General features: G+C 51.1%; 1 protein-coding gene across 1 annotated transcript in view; it reads left to right on the plus strand.

The window, feature by feature from the left end:
• Nucleotides 1-684: 684 nt before the first annotated feature.
• The window catches only part of PHGDH (phosphoglycerate dehydrogenase), a 32026-nt gene continuing 14307 nt past the window's right edge, over nt 685-18403 (plus strand). The window contains exons 1-5 of the mRNA XM_044239020.1: nt 685-932; nt 8504-8655; nt 10325-10390; nt 15028-15082; nt 15183-15281. Coding sequence (XP_044094955.1) covers nt 795-932; nt 8504-8655; nt 10325-10390; nt 15028-15082; nt 15183-15281 — 510 coding nt within the window. The 5' untranslated portion in view covers nt 685-794. The remainder of the gene's footprint in view (nt 933-8503; nt 8656-10324; nt 10391-15027; nt 15083-15182; nt 15282-18403) is intronic.

The raw sequence follows: 18403 nt of genomic DNA on the forward strand, positions 1-18403 counted from the left end.
GTTTTGTTGTGGGGTTTAAACATAAAGGAGTTAACAGCTGGGAAGTGTCTCCTTGGTCATATACAAATTAGATCAGACTGACATCATACATCCTTCTGTCTTTTCCTAATTAGAAATAAAGTGGAGGAAGAGGAGAATGGGGAACTTGAACGCAAATTCTGGCTGCTCTGAATGCATCCTGGTCCCTGTTCTCTTTCAAACTCATAATTCTCAAGGCATCGTTCATTTGTAATAAAGCACTGCTTTGTGAGGTCTCAGGAAGTTTCCTACTGGCTTTCGCTATGTAATTTTCCGGTCTGCCTTTGATACCCTCGGTGTCAGCCCACCAGAGGATGTCTCAGCCCCTTCAGTATCCAGGACGGTGCCTTGCACATAACAGATGCGTGCAGTAAACGCTTGTGAAGGAATTACTGAATACGTTCTTCGGCAGAAAGAAGTGAACCTGAAACATTTCTCTCAGGGTGAGATATGAATCAGCTAGTCAGCGCAAATTGTGTTTCCATGCTCACCAGGTGTAGGCAACGGCTTTCGCTGAGATTGAGAAATTCATCGCTGGAGAATAATAAAGTGGGCGGGGAACTGAAGGCTCGAGCCTCGAGGAGGAGGCGGAGTCTCCGAGAGTTAGAGTATTTTCGTCCAATCAGAAGGAGGCGGTAGGAGCAGAAGGGGGGGATAAAAGGGGAGCGGGAGATCAAGAATCCTGCCCACTTACACCAGCCCGGCAGCCGGAACTACAGCTTCTTAGGTGCTTCTGCCCCGCGAATAAGCGGCCGACTCCGAGGCCGACTCCAGCAATGGCCTTTGCAAATCTGCGGAAAGTGCTCATCAGTGATAGCCTGGACCCTTGCTGCCGGAAGATCCTGCAAGATGGAGGGCTGCAGGTGGTGGAGAAGCAGAACCTGAGCAAAGAGGAGCTGATAGCCGAGCTGCAGGTAGGACGAGCGGGAGAGAGACAAGGGTTCGTTGGCATCTCCTGCCGAAACCCGCCGGCCCGCACCGGGGCCAGCGCGCCCCGCCCCCACTCCCCGTCCCCGGTTCCAGTCTATCCTGGGGCCTTCCGAGATTGGGGGCTGGGGGAGGGAGAAGCAAACTGCGGCGAGCTGCAGGATGCAGACTTTGCGTTCAGTTTGCAACCGCGTGTTTCACGTTAGCTCGCCTCCCGCGAGCGCTGCAAAGTGCAGGCTGCTCCAGCTGGCCCCGCGGGCTGCCCGAGGGATGCCAGCGCGCCCCTCCCCGGAGCCTTCGCGCACAGTGGCCCTGGCAGCCCTGCACGGCGGGGGGAAGGGGCGCCAAAGGGGCTTCCGCGCGGGGAGCCCAGGGACCCGCGATCCTTCCCAGACTAAGTCCTGTTTAGTCTGGCCGAGTCCAGCTTTCCCGGGGGCCCCAGCCTGTCTCGTGGCCGCAAGGCGGCCGGGCTAGGGCAGCAAACGCCGTACCCGCTTTTCGTCTGATGCAAGACCGCCGCGCGTTTTCCCCGCCCCTCGGCCTCCAGGGAGTCGTCGGAGGAAGTGGGGGTAGGGGGCAGGCAAGGGGCGCCAGAGGTCCCCGGGCCGCCCACGCAGCACCCTCCCGCCCCCTCTCAGGGATTCGGGCTTAGTTCCTGCCCGCCTGCCGCACCGTTGGCCTCAGTCGCTGGTCAGGAATCAGACTCCGATCCCAAACGCCCCCAGGAAAATTCTGTTTCTTGGCAAATCGTTCTCAGGCATGTATCAGTTTGTCGTGCTGCATAGTTGCCTCCGTCTACTTCAGATCTTTCTCTCCCTGTTCTAAGGGTCCTGTTTGTAAGACTTGTGAGGTTTCTCTCCCATGTTTGTAAGGTGGTCTCGTGCAGGACATTTACTTTGTGAGCTCGTGACTCCAGTTCCCGTACCCAGCACGCCGGGGGCTGATGTCCCAGGTTCAGTGGATTCTCTCTCCCACAGCCCTGCTCTGCCGCCTACTACCAACCTCGCTCGACCCCGCCCACTTCCACCCCCTCCATTTTCTTCCCAGAGGGCCCCTTGAATGACACCACAGAGGCAGCTTTGCCGGAACCACGTGGAAACTGTGCTCCCTTATATCTGCTGCCGTGTTTCTCCACGATGCGGCCCCCACCCAGACCCCCTCCACCGTCATGGTGCTGTATCTGGGTACTTAAGACAGTAAGTCCTTTACTGTCCTCTACTTAGAGAAGCATCTGAGTCCCTGCCTTCAGGAGGCTTGTGGACTAGTTAGGGAGCCTGACCAACACCCCCAGGACACCCCAGGATTGAACAGGTGGCACAGTACTTGAGTACCAAGGGAGACCACCCAGCAGCCTAGCCCCTGCCTGCTGTTGCTCTGAAAGCAGAGAAAAGGGGATGATTAACCTAAATTGGGGGGGAAGACAGGGGTCACGACCTGACCCTTGGAGCAGGATGGGTGGGAGGCAGGCACCTTCTGCTTGTCCCCTCCTCTTTTGTATGCGTGTTGTCAGTGGCCTTGGCTCAGGGCAATGGCTAGAAGGCAGTGCCCCGGCCTCTAGAGCTGCCTGACCCTCACCTCCGCCAGATCGCCAGAGCACCAGGTTGGGAGAGTGGCTTCACTTGGGGCTTTGCAGCTTTCTTGTGGAAATTAGAAATCTGAATTTGTATGATTTCTAGGGGGGTGGGCAGGGGGGATAAAGGCAGAACTGAGAAGAAAGGGAGCCCTCTCCAGCAGTGGGTGGGGGGGTTCCATGAAGTTGGGAAGTTGGCTGGAGTCTGGCCTACAACTTGGAGGACATTTTAAAGGCACTGAAAACTCCAAGCAGGAGAGGAGGGAGGAATGTTTGTCTGCTGGCTGGTGTCATGGCTGGGCTGTGAAGGGAGCCCCTAGCCTTCGTCTGTCTTTGTAAAACATTCGCTTCAGTATGCAGGATAGCCTACCTGGGCAGCCTACTGGAGGGGCCACATGTCCACACTGTGTCTTTTCATTCTGGGTGGAGAGGTGTCCGCATTAGTGGCCCTTGCCTTTGCCCACTGAAATCTTTAATACCACTGGAGTCTTGAGCACACTGCCTGCCCAGGCCTGGCCTCTGTTCCCACACCTCGGTGTTCTGGGCAGACACGGTCTGCTCTCGCTCACTCTATGGTCTGGAAGTACAGTTACCACCTCCCCCACCCCCCACCCCCCACCCCCCCAGTTGAGAATGGTGCTTTTCGGACTCCAAGCGAGTCATCTCTCATTGGTGGATAGTGATGTTGGTTCACTGGGTCGTGATTAGCATTTTAAAAAACAAAATAAGAACTATCTGGAAGTGATGCAGATAGGCTCAGTAGGGTGCCTTGAAATTTGTTTCAGTTATGTGGGCAGTGGTGGTGCCTGTGTGGTTTGTTGAGTATAAAATCACGACTTAAACATATGTTTCTTACTATAAGTCTTAGTCAAAAAAGTTTGGAAAACACTGGCTTGGAACAGGGGAGCGTCGTGTTCAGAATTCACAAAACTCTTGGACTCTCAGCTGGAGGATTCTTTTTCTCCCTCTGCCCCTGCTCCTGCCCCAGTGTGCACACTCTCTTACTCTCCAAGCTAAAAATAAATGAATCTTTGAAAAAAATTTAGCAAGTTCTCAGCCCTTGCACTAGGGCTTAATTTGCAGAAGCTAAATAGACATTGACTAAATCAGAAACAAGCATATTGTACCAAACAGTTGCTTCCCACATTGCCTAGCTGGGTAACAATGACCTGGAGAATTTGGCTTTGCGTCTGATTTAAATTAGAGGCACCCGCCATGCTGGAGTCCCCCTCAGGGCCAAGTCTGTCGTCCTTGGGAAAGGAAGCATGTTTGAACTTGAGAGATGTGAAGGGCTTTCTACTACTGAGTTAGCATAGTTTTTCTGGAGCAACTATAGATCCAGCAGAAGAGTGGCCATTTTCCAGCTCTAAGGCAGCTGCGGAGAGCAGTGGAGAGCAGAATGGGTGAGGTTTTGAGAGGGGCCAAAATGGCCTGCAGGACCCGGGAAAAGAAAGTCGTAGTCATGGCAGACAGCACTGAGGATGTGGGAGGATGTGCAAAGGCCCACAGTTTGCATAAGTAGAGTAGAAGAGCAGGCAGCTTGGGGCCAAGCCTGGATGGATGCTGTGACCTGAGGAGGGTATGGTATGGGGGGAGGGGGAACGTGTTTTGAGGGGTCACCACTATGTGCTAATCGCATGTATCAGTTGGTGATGCAATTGAATGAACTGGGGGGTGGCAGAGTGTTAGGAGACCTTGAAAGCTAGTGTGTCCTGGCAGGTGGGATGTCGTGCTCCGTGTGGGTCCAGATCCACTGAAGGGGAGTCTCCAAAGGCAGATTCCCTGCTTGGGACAGGGGAGATCTGAATGAACATCTCTACTGGTCCCACTGGAGATTCTTCAGACTTCTGGCTTCAAAGTAAGCTTACTTCAGAGTAAGCGTCAAGGCTGGGCCTGTTCAAGGCTAGTCGTGATGTTTCTGTGCTTGTCCTAGGCCTGCGAGCTTGGGGTAGGGTCCTGGAGAACCTGCAGCTCCCACTTTGGAATACAGATTCCTAAGGTTTGGGGAGGGTGGTGGTGGCTTTTGGAGAAAGCATTCAAGGAGGCCAGATTCTTGGGGCCCCTCAGAAGAGGACTAGGGCCTCAGATTTAGGCTCAGGAACTTGATACTAGAGCACCAAGATGAGAAGATCGTGACCTTTTGGGTGGTCCTGCTCTAGGCCTGCTTCTTGTCAGTTGGCCCTTGGTCCCGCACTGATCTTTTTTTTTTTTTTAAGATTTTATTTATTTATTTGACAGAGAGAAATCACAAGTAGACGGAAAGGCAGGCAGAGAGAGAGAGAGAGAGGGAAGCAGGCTCCCTGCTGAGAAGAGAGCCTGATGCGAGGCTCGATCCCAGGACCCTGAGATCATGACCTGAGCCGAAGGCAGTGGCTTAACCCACTGAGCCACCCAGGCGCCCCCTGCACTGATCATTTTCAAGGAAGCTTGACATCCTCAGTGTGTTACCAGTGACCCGAGGTGCCAGAGCTGGCAGTGAAGGAATGCACCGTGAAAATGTGCTCGCACACCACCAAATTGCTCTCTCTGGGTTGTGCAATTTGTAATCCTTTTTCCCTGCACTCTCACCGACATTGACTATTACCATTTTTCATTTTGTCAATATGATGCCTGAAAAATCCCACGTTTTAAAATCTACATTTTATTATTTTTAAAAGATTTTATTTATTTATTTGAGAGAGAGACAGAGATAGCAAAAAAAACCCACCGTGACTGGGAAGGAGAAGGAGAAGTAGACTCCCCGCTGAGCAGGAAGCCTGATGCTGGGACTCGATCTCAAGACCCTGGGATCATGACCTGAGCCGAAGGCATACACTTCACCCGCTGAGCCACCCAGGTGCCCCCAAAATTTGTTATCTTGATATCTAGCAGTTTAAGTGTCTTTATAAATTACTGGCCGCTTTGTATTTTTCCTGTGAATTGCCTACTTGGACCTTCGCCTGTTTTTACACTGGGATCCTCAGCATTTAAAAAAATGATTTATAGGAAGCCTTGATTATTTTTGGTGATGAGTTTTGTTCTGTCATGTATAGTGCAAGGACTTTCCCCCATTTTAAGCCTATCACTTGTCTAACTTTGTTTATGGGATCTTTTCCAGGAGAAATTTACATTTGAAAATTGGTAGAGCATGCAACTCTTTTTTTTTCTTTTAAGATTTGATTTTATTTATTTGACACAGAGAGAGAGATCACAAGTAGGCAGAGAGGCAGGCAGACAGAGGGGGGAAGCAGGCTCCCCGCCGAGCAGAGAGCCCATGTGGGTGGGGCTTGATCCCAGGACCCTGAGATCATGACCTGAGCTGAAGGCAGAGGATTAACCCACTGAGCCACCCAGGCGCCCCTAGAGCATGCAACTCTTTGATCTTTGGGGGTCATGGGTCCTAGAGCTTACTTAAAAAAGAAAAAAAAAAGAACAATTGACATTTGAAAAGTTATCAGTATCAAATTTATCAGTATTTTCTTTAATGCTTTCTGGGATTTATGGCTTCCTTATGAAGCTTACCTATCCTGAGATCATAAAAATATACCCTTACATTTTCTACTAATGCTTATTACTTTAAAAAAATTCTTTAATTCTTCTGGACTTTTAAAAATCTGTAGAGAGGTTTTTTCCTAATACCTTTTATTGCATAGCTCTTCCTTTCCCCATCAGTTTGGCATATATGAGTCTGTTTGTCTGTCCCAGACATACATGGGTCTGTTTGTCAGGTGCCTATCTAGTTCTCTTGATCAATTTGTCAGTTTCAGAACATTTTTCTCCTGTCTCTCTCCTTATTCTTATGCTCATAAAACTCTTGAGTGCTGTCATATAGATCTGATGCCTCCTTATCACAGTCAAGAGAAGGTATTTCCCATGGTTGATTTTTTTTTATCATTTTTTTTTCCAATTTATTTATTTTCAGAAAAACAGTATTCATTATTTTTTCACCACACCCAGTGCTCCATGCAAGCTGTGCCCTCTATAATACCCACCACCTGGTATCCCAACCCACCCCCCCCGCCACTTCAAACCCCTCAGATTGTTTTTCAGAGTCCATAGTCTCTCATGGTTCATCTCCCCTTCCAATTTACCCAAAAGCACATACCCTCCCCAATGTCCATAACCCTACCCCCCTTCTCCCAACCCCCCTCCCCCCAGCAATCCCATGGTTGATTTTTGATCATGTTACGTGTTTGAATTATTTAGGGAATGAAGGTGGTGTGGGGAGAATGGTGAGGGTAGGTTTCCACCAGCCTCTCAAATCGCTGAATTCATGTATTCAGTGCAGTGTTTTAGCATCAGCTACAGAGATAATCCTGCTTTAGAGATATAAAATATAGATGAGGAGACCGAATTGGAGATCAGACACAGGACACCCAAACGTAAAAAACAGATGATTGAAAGGTCAGGGGAGGGTGCGATATTGAGTCCAGAGTTCTTGGTAAAGGTTTCATGGAAGAGAAGTTGACTGTGCCTTGCCAAGTTGGTAGTAGGTGGCCAGGCAGGGGGAGCCTTTTCTTTGGAGCCAAGTGCAGTGGACTTGAATGTGGGACAGTCAGCAGTGTCCCCGGCTGCCCAGGCATTGGCTGATGTTCAACTAGGCTGCTTTATAGGGAGGAATTCCAAGCACCCTCAAGATTTCCCTGGCCTTGGCCAGTGTTGGCAGTCAGCCCAGATGGGGTGGCTCCTGTTTGGTTGCTCTAACCTTTCCATGTCCGTGGCCTTGTATGTTCTGAAGTCACAGCATACGTGTGTACTTGTGAGTTTTGGGGTGTCTGGCACTGTGAGCCTCTTGAAGGGTAAGCTGTGACTTCTTCATCTTGGCTTGACAGAGTCTAGCATGATGCCGGATGCATACTGATCAGACACCTAGTAGATGGAAGGAGGGTGTGGGAAGGGCAGGAGGAGGGGACATGGGCATCCTTAATCTTGGTGGGCTTCAGTGTCTCATCTGTGAGATGGAGTCGGACCAGAGGCTTATCAGTGTTGTTTGGAGCATCACATTCTGAGGCTCTGTTTCCGAACTGCAGACCTGAAAGGGCTTGGGGAGACTGGGAGGGGTCCTGCATCTGGCTCTCTGTGGAAATTGCAGAGATGTTTACATCATTGGTGTCAGATCAGACGTGGGAATGACCCGAGGGTTCCAACCCTCTTATTTTATAAATGAAGACGAGGAGTGGGGGTGGAGTGACTTAGCACCGTGACCACAACCCCAGCGTCCTGGTCCCGTTTGCTGCTTTTGCAACAACACTTGCTTCCTTACCAACCTTGGACAGACATTTTGGGACAGATGTCCTTGCTTGCTCTGCATTTCTTGGGGACTCTCCTTGGGTGTTCAGGCCAACAACATCCTTATTCTGAGAAGATATCACTGGATTCTGGATTAGCCTAGGAAAGACTGTCTTGGGGGCTAGCTTAGCCCAAGAAAAGCAGCTATGATGAATCCGGAAAGTACTTATTTTTTGCATATGTATATTTTGAGTCCAAAATTGCTGGAGTATCTGAGCAGCTATAGACCAGTTTAATTGTTCTCCCTTCCTGCCCTTACTTCAGACTCTATTAAGTGTCTTTCTTTCAACAGTTTGTCTTTTGTTCATGTCTTAGTTATTCAGCCAGCCAGTACTTACTGAGTGCCTTCCGTGTGCTGGTCATTGGGGCTTTCAAAGTAGAGTTCAGTCCCACCTCGCCCCTTCAGCTTCACCGTGTCTGATGGCAGAGGTGCTGTCCACTGGGCATGAGGCAGAGAGCGCGTCTGGCTGTACCTGTCCTTTCTCATTTCCTCCTCACACAAGTGAGGAGACCTCGTCTCAGGGTCGTAGCTTATAGGGGATGGGGCTTGGATTTGACCCCAGGCCTGCCTGCTGGCATCCCTGCTGGGTGTGGTTGCCATCCGCTTCCTTTCTCGGAAGCTATCCACCCAGCCAGCATGCAGAAACACTCACTTTGGGCAAAGAGGGGCTAGGAGGTCTTGAGGACCCACTGTGGATCCAGATGTTTCTTTCGCCTCAGGACTGTGAAGGCCTCATCGTCCGCTCGGCCACGAAGGTGACTGCGGATGTCATCAACGCTGCGGAGAAGCTCCAAGTGGTGGGCAGGGCGGGCACGGGCGTGGACAATGTGGACTTGGAGGCTGCCACCAGGAAGGGTGTCCTGGTCATGAAGTAAGTCGTGGAGCTCGGCAGGGGTGAGGGTGGAGGCTCACCGTGCAGGGGGAGGGGAGCTCTTCGATTCAAGAAGGCGGGGTCATCCACAAGGATGCCTGGGCCAGGCTGAGTCTAGCGTGAGGTGGTCCGCGCTCACAGCATTGGGTTTCCCCAGGTTCTTGACAAGGAGGCTCCCTTTGTGATCTCAGATCCCTTCACAAACCTGCTCTGCAGACATTTGAACTGCAGCCTGGTTGGGAATCAGAAGAACGTTAGTGAATTTAGCTGCATTTCCTGCCCCAGCACTCTCTGTTTTTCTGGCTGGAGCCTGGTGTTCGTTAGCTCTGGCTTGCTTGGTCACCCGCCCCAGGCAGGTACACGGCGTTTGCCCTCTGAGTGGCTCTGCATTCTTTCCCTTCCTCATGGCCCCTCGCCCTTCGGCAACCAGGACCCCCATTTTTCTTTTCACACTCCGGTACCTAGAGGGAAAGGGTCCTCCCTAGAGCGGTTTTTGCAGAAACTCAGCGCAGAGGTTGTCACTTGCACGCCAGGCCTTACCCACACACGCTGCTTGTTCCCGTCTGGCACTTAGATGGTGTGGCAAGGTAACTGTAGCCCGCTTCTTCATCCCCAAGCCCATCCTCTTCCCTTGGGAGGCTCAGTGTCCTCAAAACCGTTCCCTCCCTTGCCTCCACTTCTCCTATAGCGTAGGAATTAATTGGTCATCGGGCTGAGGGGAATACCCAGCCGAGGGAAGGTGGAATGGCAGCCCTTCCTACCCTCTCGGGCTGGGTATGGAGGCAGCGCCCCCCAGCGCTGCAACCCCTCCTGCATCCCAGGACAGCCGGTTCGCAGGGTTAGTGAACTCTGAGAAGTCCATCTTGGACTTCTCTTTTCTTTTCTCTTGCCTTTTTTTATTTTTGGGGGGGAGGATAAGATCTCTTGACTTTTCCCTCCTTGTAGTCTTCATTTCCAGAGGTGAAAAGATCCAATAGAGGAAAAAGGAGGGTGAACATATATGTTAATAAATTATTCCAAAACAAGCAAACAAACAAAAGAGCCTTTGAGAAAGGGACAATAGTTTCATGGGTTTCAGCTCTATTCTCCTTTCTGTGAAGTGGGCCGAGTCAGCATGGCCCCGTGCGGTAAGGTGTTAGGAAGCTTTCTCGCTTCAGAACTTGCTGAGAGGTAGGAGGAGAAGTCAGACAGGTGGAGATAAAAATCCTAGCTTTGTTGCTGACAGAACCCAGGCTGGGCAGCTTGATGAACGTGTGTGGGCAGTGGGCTGACCTGAATTTGATAGGCTTGCTCACCCATCTGGGGCGCGGCCTCAGGACGAGTGATGGCTCGGAGCAGCGGGAATCTGTGTTCCCCATAGGCAGGTGGATCCTGAAACAGGAGGAAAACGAAATGCTGAGCCACACATGTATCTCCCAATCAAGTGAGGCACTTCTCTGCCTTGGGAGAAGTGAGCTTGGGGAGAGAGGCCGGCTGTTTTTCCCTAACTGGAGTCCCTCGGCGTGACAACATAAAGCCAGGGTGGGGGTTTTCCCTCCAGCCCTGGGATTAGGGCAGGTGTCCATCGGAGAGCCCAGGTGGGAGGCATAGGGTGGGGGTTTCTGTCCGGACAGGAATGGGAATGTGGGGTCTGGACCCACTGATGTCTCCTTCCTTCTTCCATCGTTAGCACCCCCAATGGGAACAGCCTCAGTGCTGCGGAGCTCACCTGCGGGATGATCATGTGCCTGGCCAGGTAAGTCCCCGTCTTCCCAGCAGAACCAGCCTCTGGTGCGTCCCTGTGTCCCCAAACAAAGTGACCTGGAGAAGGGTGGAAACACTTTGGCTGGGCACCGTGTGCACTATCAAGAACCTTCCAGGCCACCCGTCCTTTATGAAACACTTGATACCCTGTTCTGGCACACGAAGGTCAGGTGGCTTCTGGAGAAGGGGTCGGGTGGGGGAGGGGCGCTTGGCGTGGCTCTCCTTTGCGGTGTTGTCTTTCCTCCTCCTCAGCATGTTCTGCGGTCCACGCCATCCTCTGGCTTCTTGAACCTCTAAACCTTGAGCATGTGGTTTCTGCTTCCTGGAATATTCCTCCTCATCATCTTCCCCCCACCCCCAAGTCTTTCCAGTACTTTATTTTTATCATACTCATTATTAAAAATCCAACTTCACGTAGGTAGAAAACAGAAACAGCGCTCAACATATTTTATTTAGTTCGGAACATTTTTGAGTGAATTAATGCCAAAAGGTACCAGCCTCTGTACCTCAGAGACTTCTCATACCCCAGAGGTTCCCAGACTTTGCTGCACATTGATATCACCTGGGAGCTTAAAAAAATGCTAATGCCTGGCCTGCACCCCAGAAATGTGTATTTAGTTGGGATGGAGTGAAATATGGCATGGGGATTTTTTTAATAAACTTTTTTTGGGGGAGCTTTAGATGTAAAGAAAAGTTGTAAAGATAGTAGAAGGGCCCATACACCTCATACCCAGTCTTCCCTATTATTAATATCGGACATTAGTAGAGTAAATTGGTCCCAATCAATGAACTAACATTGAGATATTGATACATGATTTTTTTAACTTTTTTTTTTTAATTTTTTTTAATTTTTTAATTTTTTTTAAAGATTTTTATTTATTTATTTATTTGACAGAGAGAAATCACAAGCAGACGGAGAGGCAGGCAGAGAGAGAGAGAAGCAGGCTCCCTGCCCAGCAGAGAGCCTGATGCGGGACTCGATCCCAGGACCCTGAGATCATGACCCGAGCCGAAGGTAGCAGCTTAACCCACTGAGCCACCCAGGTGCCCCTGATACATGATTTTTAGCTACAGTCTTCCCCATCATCTTTATCCGAGTAACTCTTATTCTTTTTTTTTTTTTTTTTTTTAAGATTTTATTTATTTATTTGACAGAGAGATAGAGAGCACAAGTAGGCAGAGAGGCAGGCAGAGGCAGAGGGAAAAGCAGGCTCTCCGCTGAGCTGGGAGATCCCAGAACCCTGGGATCATGACCTGAGCTGGAGGCAGATGGTTAACCAGCTAAGCCACCCAGGCATCCCTGGGTAACTCTTATTCTTCAAGATTAAGCTCGACTGTTAGTTCATCTAGGAAGCTCTCTCTGGGTTCCCTGGCTGGGCCGTGTCCCTCACTGATTGCCCTGGCCTCCGGGGCTTACCTCTGTCGCTGGCTTTACATATCTTTATTGTGATAGAATGGAGTAAAAGCTGTACCTCCTGTGGATTCTTTTTTTTTTTTTAAGATTTTATTTATTTATTTGAGAGAGAGAGCGAGAGCATGAGAAGAGAGTGGTCAGCAGGAGAAGCAGACTCCCCGCTGAGCAGGGAGCCTGATGCGGGACTCTATCCTGGGACTCCAGGATCATGACCTGAACCGAAGGCAGTCGCTCAACCCACTGAGCCACCCAGGCGCCCGCCTACCTGTGGATTCTTAGCACAAGGGAATCCAGATGGTCAAATGTCTTGCTCTTGCAGCAGGAATTCTGGGGGTGTCGGCCTCGGCCTCTTGAGTAGAGGGGGACAGCCTAGGAACCACTGGGTATGGCACAGAATGGGCGTGAGTCTTCTCGTATTGGACAGTAGAATGACTGTATTGAGGACTGATGTTGAATAAACCATTCTGCTGTCCGTGGGGAGGGCAGGGAGTCTGCTAGGTCCCTTCACAGACCCTCAGTCCTGAAACGGAGGGACCCAGGCAACCAGGACTCTCCATCTCTACTTGGGCCTGAAACTTCTGGGGCTGAGAAATTACTCTTTCCCCCTCTCGAGACTTGTTCTCCCTCCTTCAGGGACAGGGTCTGCAGGAGTTGACCTGTGTTCTAACTCCTCCCCAAGATTTCTACCTGAGCTCCTAAGTATTCACTGCTACTCACCGGCCTGTGACGAGAAGAGGAAACTGGAGACAGGGAGGAGCAGGGCCAGTGTGCACTGTGGAAGGGACCAAGCCTGGAAGGGGCCCGTGAGCTGGCTGTCTGAATCTTCCAGAACATCTGGGCGGGATGGATTTCCTCTGGAGAAGCCTCAAGCTCTGGTTTCACTTGTGCTGTTAAATTCAGCGGTGTTTTTGTTTCTGTTTTTGAGTGACTGATCTGTAGCTCTCCATCTAATTAATTCTCTTACTCTTTTTCTGGCGATGGAAGGAAAGACTTGGGAGCCAGGAATGATTTTTGTCCTATTCCAGGACCAGCTTTATTTAAGAGAATAGGTAAAGGGCACACCTGGGTGGGTTAGTCGGTTAAGCATCTGCCTTTGGCTCAGGTCATGGTTTCAGGGTCCTGGGATCAAGTCCCTCATTGGGCTCCTTGCTTAGCAGGGAGTCTACTTCTGCCTGCTGCTCCCTCTGCTTGTGCTCTCTCTCTCTATATATGACAAATAAATAAATAAAATCTTAAGAAATAAAAATAAAGTGGAATGATTTCAAGGAAATGCCCCATTTCCAACCTCTTATCCAACAATTTCACTCATCAAAGATGCATCAAAATTAAGAACTAAGCACCTTATTAAGTAGGAATGGCCTCGGGGCATCTGGGTGGCTCAGTCAGTTAAGTATCTGCCTTCAGCTCAGGTCGTGACATGATCTCAGGAGTCCTGGGATCGAGCCCCGAGCCCCATGCCTGACTCCCTGCTCAGCAGGGAGCCTGCTTCTCCTTCCTCTGCTGCTCCCCCTACTTGTGCGCGCGCTCTCTGTCTGACAAATAAATAAAAGGAGGAATGGCCAGTCTGTCGTACCTTCTCGTGTGTCTGCTAGGACTGCTTTCCCAGCAGGGCAGTGACAGCAGAGTGGGCACTGTGGCTGGAAGCTTGAGAGCATTGAGCAATGTGGGTGGAGAGAGGGCCTGGATGGGCCTCACACTGGGGGACTTTGAACAGACGGCAGAAGCTCCTGGAGTGCAGGGGAACATCAGTGACACAGAAAGAGAGAGAAGGGAAGGCAACCTACATAGCTTTCATTTCACCCGCTTTACCTTCTCTTTCTGTTAAGTCAGGATGGCTACCACTGGGTTCTCGGTAAGCCCCTTGCCCACCTCATCGTCCTCCCCAGACGCCCGGTGAGCAGGCACCCTGAAGTGCTAAAGGCTGGAGAGGACCCACGACCAGCTGGAGGGAGCTGGGGATGTCCAGTGCCACCTGCCCTCTCAGATGGCACTGTGGACCCAGGAGGGCAGAGCGTGAGCCAGGCTTGGGAGGAGGCGGTTGGGCCCTTTCTCCCTTGGTCAGGGGCGGAGGAGCAGGCTCGCTTTGCTGAGCAGGGAGCACTTCCTCACGACAAGTCATTGCGCTTGGGACATGGCTGACACAAGGACCCTCTCCTGGGGCCTGATGGGCAGAGCAGCGGGATGGAGCTTCTTCCCCACGAGGCTCATCACTGAAGCTTTGGGAGTTTGCCTGTGAGATTGCAGGAGCACAGATCTCCCCTCAACCTGATCCTCAGATGGAAGCGTGTCCTGGCACTGTGTAGACATGAGAGAATGTTCTCTTATAAGATCTCAGTGAGATGGAGCATGGAAACAGTATGTTGGAGTCTCCCCGTCCTTACCACACGCACACGCGTACCTCCGTGTACACACGCCACTCTTGAGTTTGTGGCTGGGAGGAAGGATTGCTTTTAGGTACTTGGGAGGCTGACTGTGCCGGGGACGTGCTCGGCTCTGGGTCCATTCAGCTACTTCCGGAGGGATGGTGCCGTACAAGGGGTTGAAGCCCCAGTTGTCTCTCCGTGCAGCTAGGGTGAGCTTGACATGGGCTAAAGTGTGTCTAAGCGTTACTCATGGAGTGTCTGAAATAGAGCAGGCATTAGGACCCCCATGTTAACAAAGAGGAGGAGATGGGCTGGGGAGGGAGCTGCTTTGGGACAGGAGCTGCTATGGATTTGGGACTCATCCACCCACCCAGTCGGGCCTTAGATCACTGGGGCTTAAGAAACTCCCAAGGAAGAGTAAGTTCTCAGTTGTCCGCTGATACAGTGGAGGGTGTAGGTTGCAGCCTTGGATGGAAGAGCAAAGCGAAAATCCTTGGACTTCTGGAGCACCTGATGTTATCAGAGCCCCTCGGTACCCCCCCATTTCATTACCCCACGAGCCCTGGAGGGTTGGCTCTTTTTACCAGCCTGGAGTCACTCAGTGGTTGGGGTAGAATCAGAGGCTTGTCCCAGACCCCTGGGAGCTGGAGACAAAAATCCCAGGGCTTCCACATCAGGTCTTGCTGATGGGTTTCTCTCTTCTGAATTCCCTTGACCCTCCTCCGTGTCTCTGCCGCTGAGCTGCAGACCCAGCCTGAGCTTGGGGGAATGACCGTCAGAGAGGGGCGCTGTGCAGACCTCATGTCACAAGCCTCCTGCATGGGCCCACTGAGCCTGTGTCTGTCCTTGCAGGCAGATTCCCCAGGCGACGGCTTCCATGAAGGACGGCAAATGGGAACGGAAGAAGGTGAGTGGCCAGCCTTGCCTCGTCCCTCCCGGCTCAGCGGCCGAGGTCCCACTCATGGTACTTACTTCAGCCACTTTGCCTTTTGCTTCTCTGGTTGCAGTTCATGGGAACAGAGCTAAATGGAAAGATCCTGGGAATTCTTGGCCTGGGTAGAATTGGAAGAGAGGTGGCCACCCGGATGCAGTCCTTTGGGATGAAGGTAAGAGGTTGGTGAACCCCTCGGACGTGGAGCTTCCTCGGGAGGGGCAGCTTTGCTTGAGAGAAGGTGAAGGCTTTTTCCTCGGAGGCTCTGACCGTCCTTCAGAGTCCCTGATGAAGTCGGCGTGGGCGCTGGGGAGGGGAGTGTTGGCTGCCGTTCTGGACACCTGAACTCAAAGTCTGGGTGCGCTTGGGGGAGGTTCCTCAGCTCTGGGTCCCAGCAGAGCTATGGGGTCATGCAGCCTGCCCATCTTTTCCTCGCCTGCCACAAGGGCTCTTTGTTTGCCTGTGTCTGTTGCCTGTGATAATTCAGAGAAACAGGAGCAAATGTGCAGCCTTCTGGCCGAGCAGTCCTTCATCCATCTCCTAGCTCCGTGCCACGGTGATGGTGTGAATGCTGTGAGGTGGTGTTAAGGTGTGGTGACTTGATCACCTCACCTACTGCTCAGAAATCCTCCCTGACCCATTTCCTCCTAGGACCTGCTTTCATCCTGTTCTGGGAACTCCGTGGTTCTTTTGGTCGAGGGAGGGTTGTCACCGCCCTGAGGCCCATTCAGGAGACCTTGCAAAGGGGGAGGCCGTAGAGTCACAGGAGACAACCCGTTGGGGCCGGTGATTCGGTGGCCAGGAGTGCCTGTGGACATCTCCTTGTTCTCTCCTGGTTCACTGTTTGCTGTTGGGGGGATGGTGTGTTCCAACTGCGGCTGGGAAGGCTTTCGTGAAACAGAAAGGAGAACAGTTTTGACAGCCAGATCATTTCAAGGAAAGCTGACATAGAGCTGCAATGGCATTTTCCCTTTCTCCCCTTCTTCCTCCCTTTCTCCGTGTTGGCCCAGCTTCATAGAGTTCAAGGGAACCTTAGAGATTAATCCTTAATTTTATATTGACGTCTGCAGTTGGTCCGTTCTTGCACAGGCCTCCAGCAAATGGAAGGTAGACAAGAGCCCAGATAGGCTTCCTGTGATACCGCATTGAACATCTTCCTCCCCCTCCTGTCCTTGCTCCCCCACCACATTTATTTATGCTGGCCAGACCACTTTGCTCAGCCTCAGCACATTTTTCTAGATCCCTGGAAGAGGGGGAGGAAGCCCCGCAGGATCCACTGATCATGAGGACAAACCAAAGCCATGCCCTCCTGTGCAGGGCTGGCCAGGTGCCCTGCTCCACAAGGAGCGCTTTTCCTTCCTCTTTTGTGAGGGATTGAGGGAAAGGCTTAGCTCACAGAGAATTCTGATCCTCAAAAAGCAGTACACTCCGAGTGGAGTAGACAAACGGGAGGGCCTTGCTGAGGACACAGAGACTTGGGGAAAGACACGGCTCCCCTTTCTTTCCCCACGGCTTCTGCTGGCTCCCTGGGAGCCTTCGTTCTCAGGGACTTGAAACTTTGGGCCAGTGACTTACCCAGAAAGAAAGCCTTGCCTCATTTCCTGAGTTGTGGAGGTGACCGGTCACCTTCTTTGCTCATCTGGCCCCCTTCAGCAACTCTCAGCAGCTGCGGCGGGCTTCCGAGCGTCCCAAGGAGGGAGGCGCGTCCTCAGCCCTGGGGCATGTGTTCGATTCAGAGAGGTCTGGCGCCTGCTCCTGAATGTGAATCCTGGTGTCTGGGCAGACCAGGTTCCACCCAACCACATTCCCCGCGCGGCTTTGAGGGTGTGGGTGGTTTCCTCTGTCGCAGCACCTCGCCGCTCCCCTGCGGGTTCTTCTGTCCAGATGTCTCTGGGGGTTCACTGTAGGCTGTCTTGGTTCTGGGATGTGATCTTTGTAAAGCAGGGAAACATGCCTTGGAATGGTCACCACCCCCCCCTCCCACCCCCCGACCCTGCCAGCAGTCCTGGTCATTTCGGAGCGGCCCGGGTGGCCCTTTGACTGAGCTCCCTAACCTTTCTGGGTCCAGGTGAATTTTGCCTCGGGGCAGACAGATGACTAAATGACATCATCCAGAGCTCCTCCGTTGATATCTGAGCTGCTGGGGAAGAGCAAGGTTTTCTAAAGGGCAAGGGAGGAAGATTCTTGAACCATCTTGAAAGAGATGGTTTATGAGTGTCCAGGCTGGAAACAATGATAAGTGTTTGCTAAGCACAGGTTGTTTTAAATCGCCCTTATTCTCTCTTTGAAAACCAGTATTAAACTGATTGATCAGGGTCATCCTTAGGGCTCTTATAACTTCATAACTGGATGATTTAGGGCCCCTGCATGGCTCAGTTGGTTAAGCAACTGCCTTTGGCTCGGGTCATGATCCTGGAGTCGCAGGATCGAGTCCCGCATGAGGGTCCTAGCTCAGTGGGGAGTCTGCTTCTCCCTCTGATCTTACTCCCTCTTGTGTACTCTCTGAAATAAATAAAGTCTTTAAAATTGTATTTTAGTCATGTAAGATGTGAATAAATCCTCACAAAAATTGAAATATAGATTCTTATCTCCTTGATTACCACCCTAGTCCTGGTCTCACAGGTAACACCAGTTTGGTGTGTATCATCTTGGACTTTTTTCTCTGCGTTTACATGGAATGCATACAGTTCTTTGCCTCTAGAGGGATCCTATGCCTATAGAAAATAGAATATGGTACATGGTGTTAAGATAAAAATGTATGTCTTAGAACAAATAAATTTACCATATTTGTAAACTACTGCATGGAATTCTGTTGTGTGGACAAATTGCTTTTTATTTCGCCATTTCCTCAAGAATGGACATTTACATTGTTTGGAAATTTGGACTTGAGTAAGACATTGGTGAGATCTTTCATGATACCCTTGAGGTTAAGATGGAGACTATGAGCTTGGTGCTAAAGGTTTAGTAACTGACTGAAGGATAGCTCTGTCTCAATCTGGAGGGAGATGGTATAGGACGGTGCAGGACTCTGCCTTCTCCACTGTTTTCATCAACGGCCTGGGGGGCAGGAAGCAGGCAGAAGTGGGTAATTCTTAATAGTGTGGAATCAGATCCTAAGAGATAAGAAGGCTAGAATGATTGGCCATCCTAATAGGAAATTTAGCTAGAATCCCCATAAGTGCCCTAAAATGAGCCCCAACAGCAACTAAACACATATTGGATGTAGAGGTGTTGTTAAAAAGTTTTCCTAGGGCAGGAGACCTTTCATTGACAAAAATGCAGTGTGGTTAGTGGTGG

This window comes from Neovison vison, chromosome 2, assembly GCF_020171115.1.
Source record: "Neovison vison isolate M4711 chromosome 2, ASM_NN_V1, whole genome shotgun sequence".
In the NCBI taxonomy this organism is placed as follows: domain Eukaryota; kingdom Metazoa; phylum Chordata; class Mammalia; order Carnivora; family Mustelidae; genus Neogale; species Neogale vison.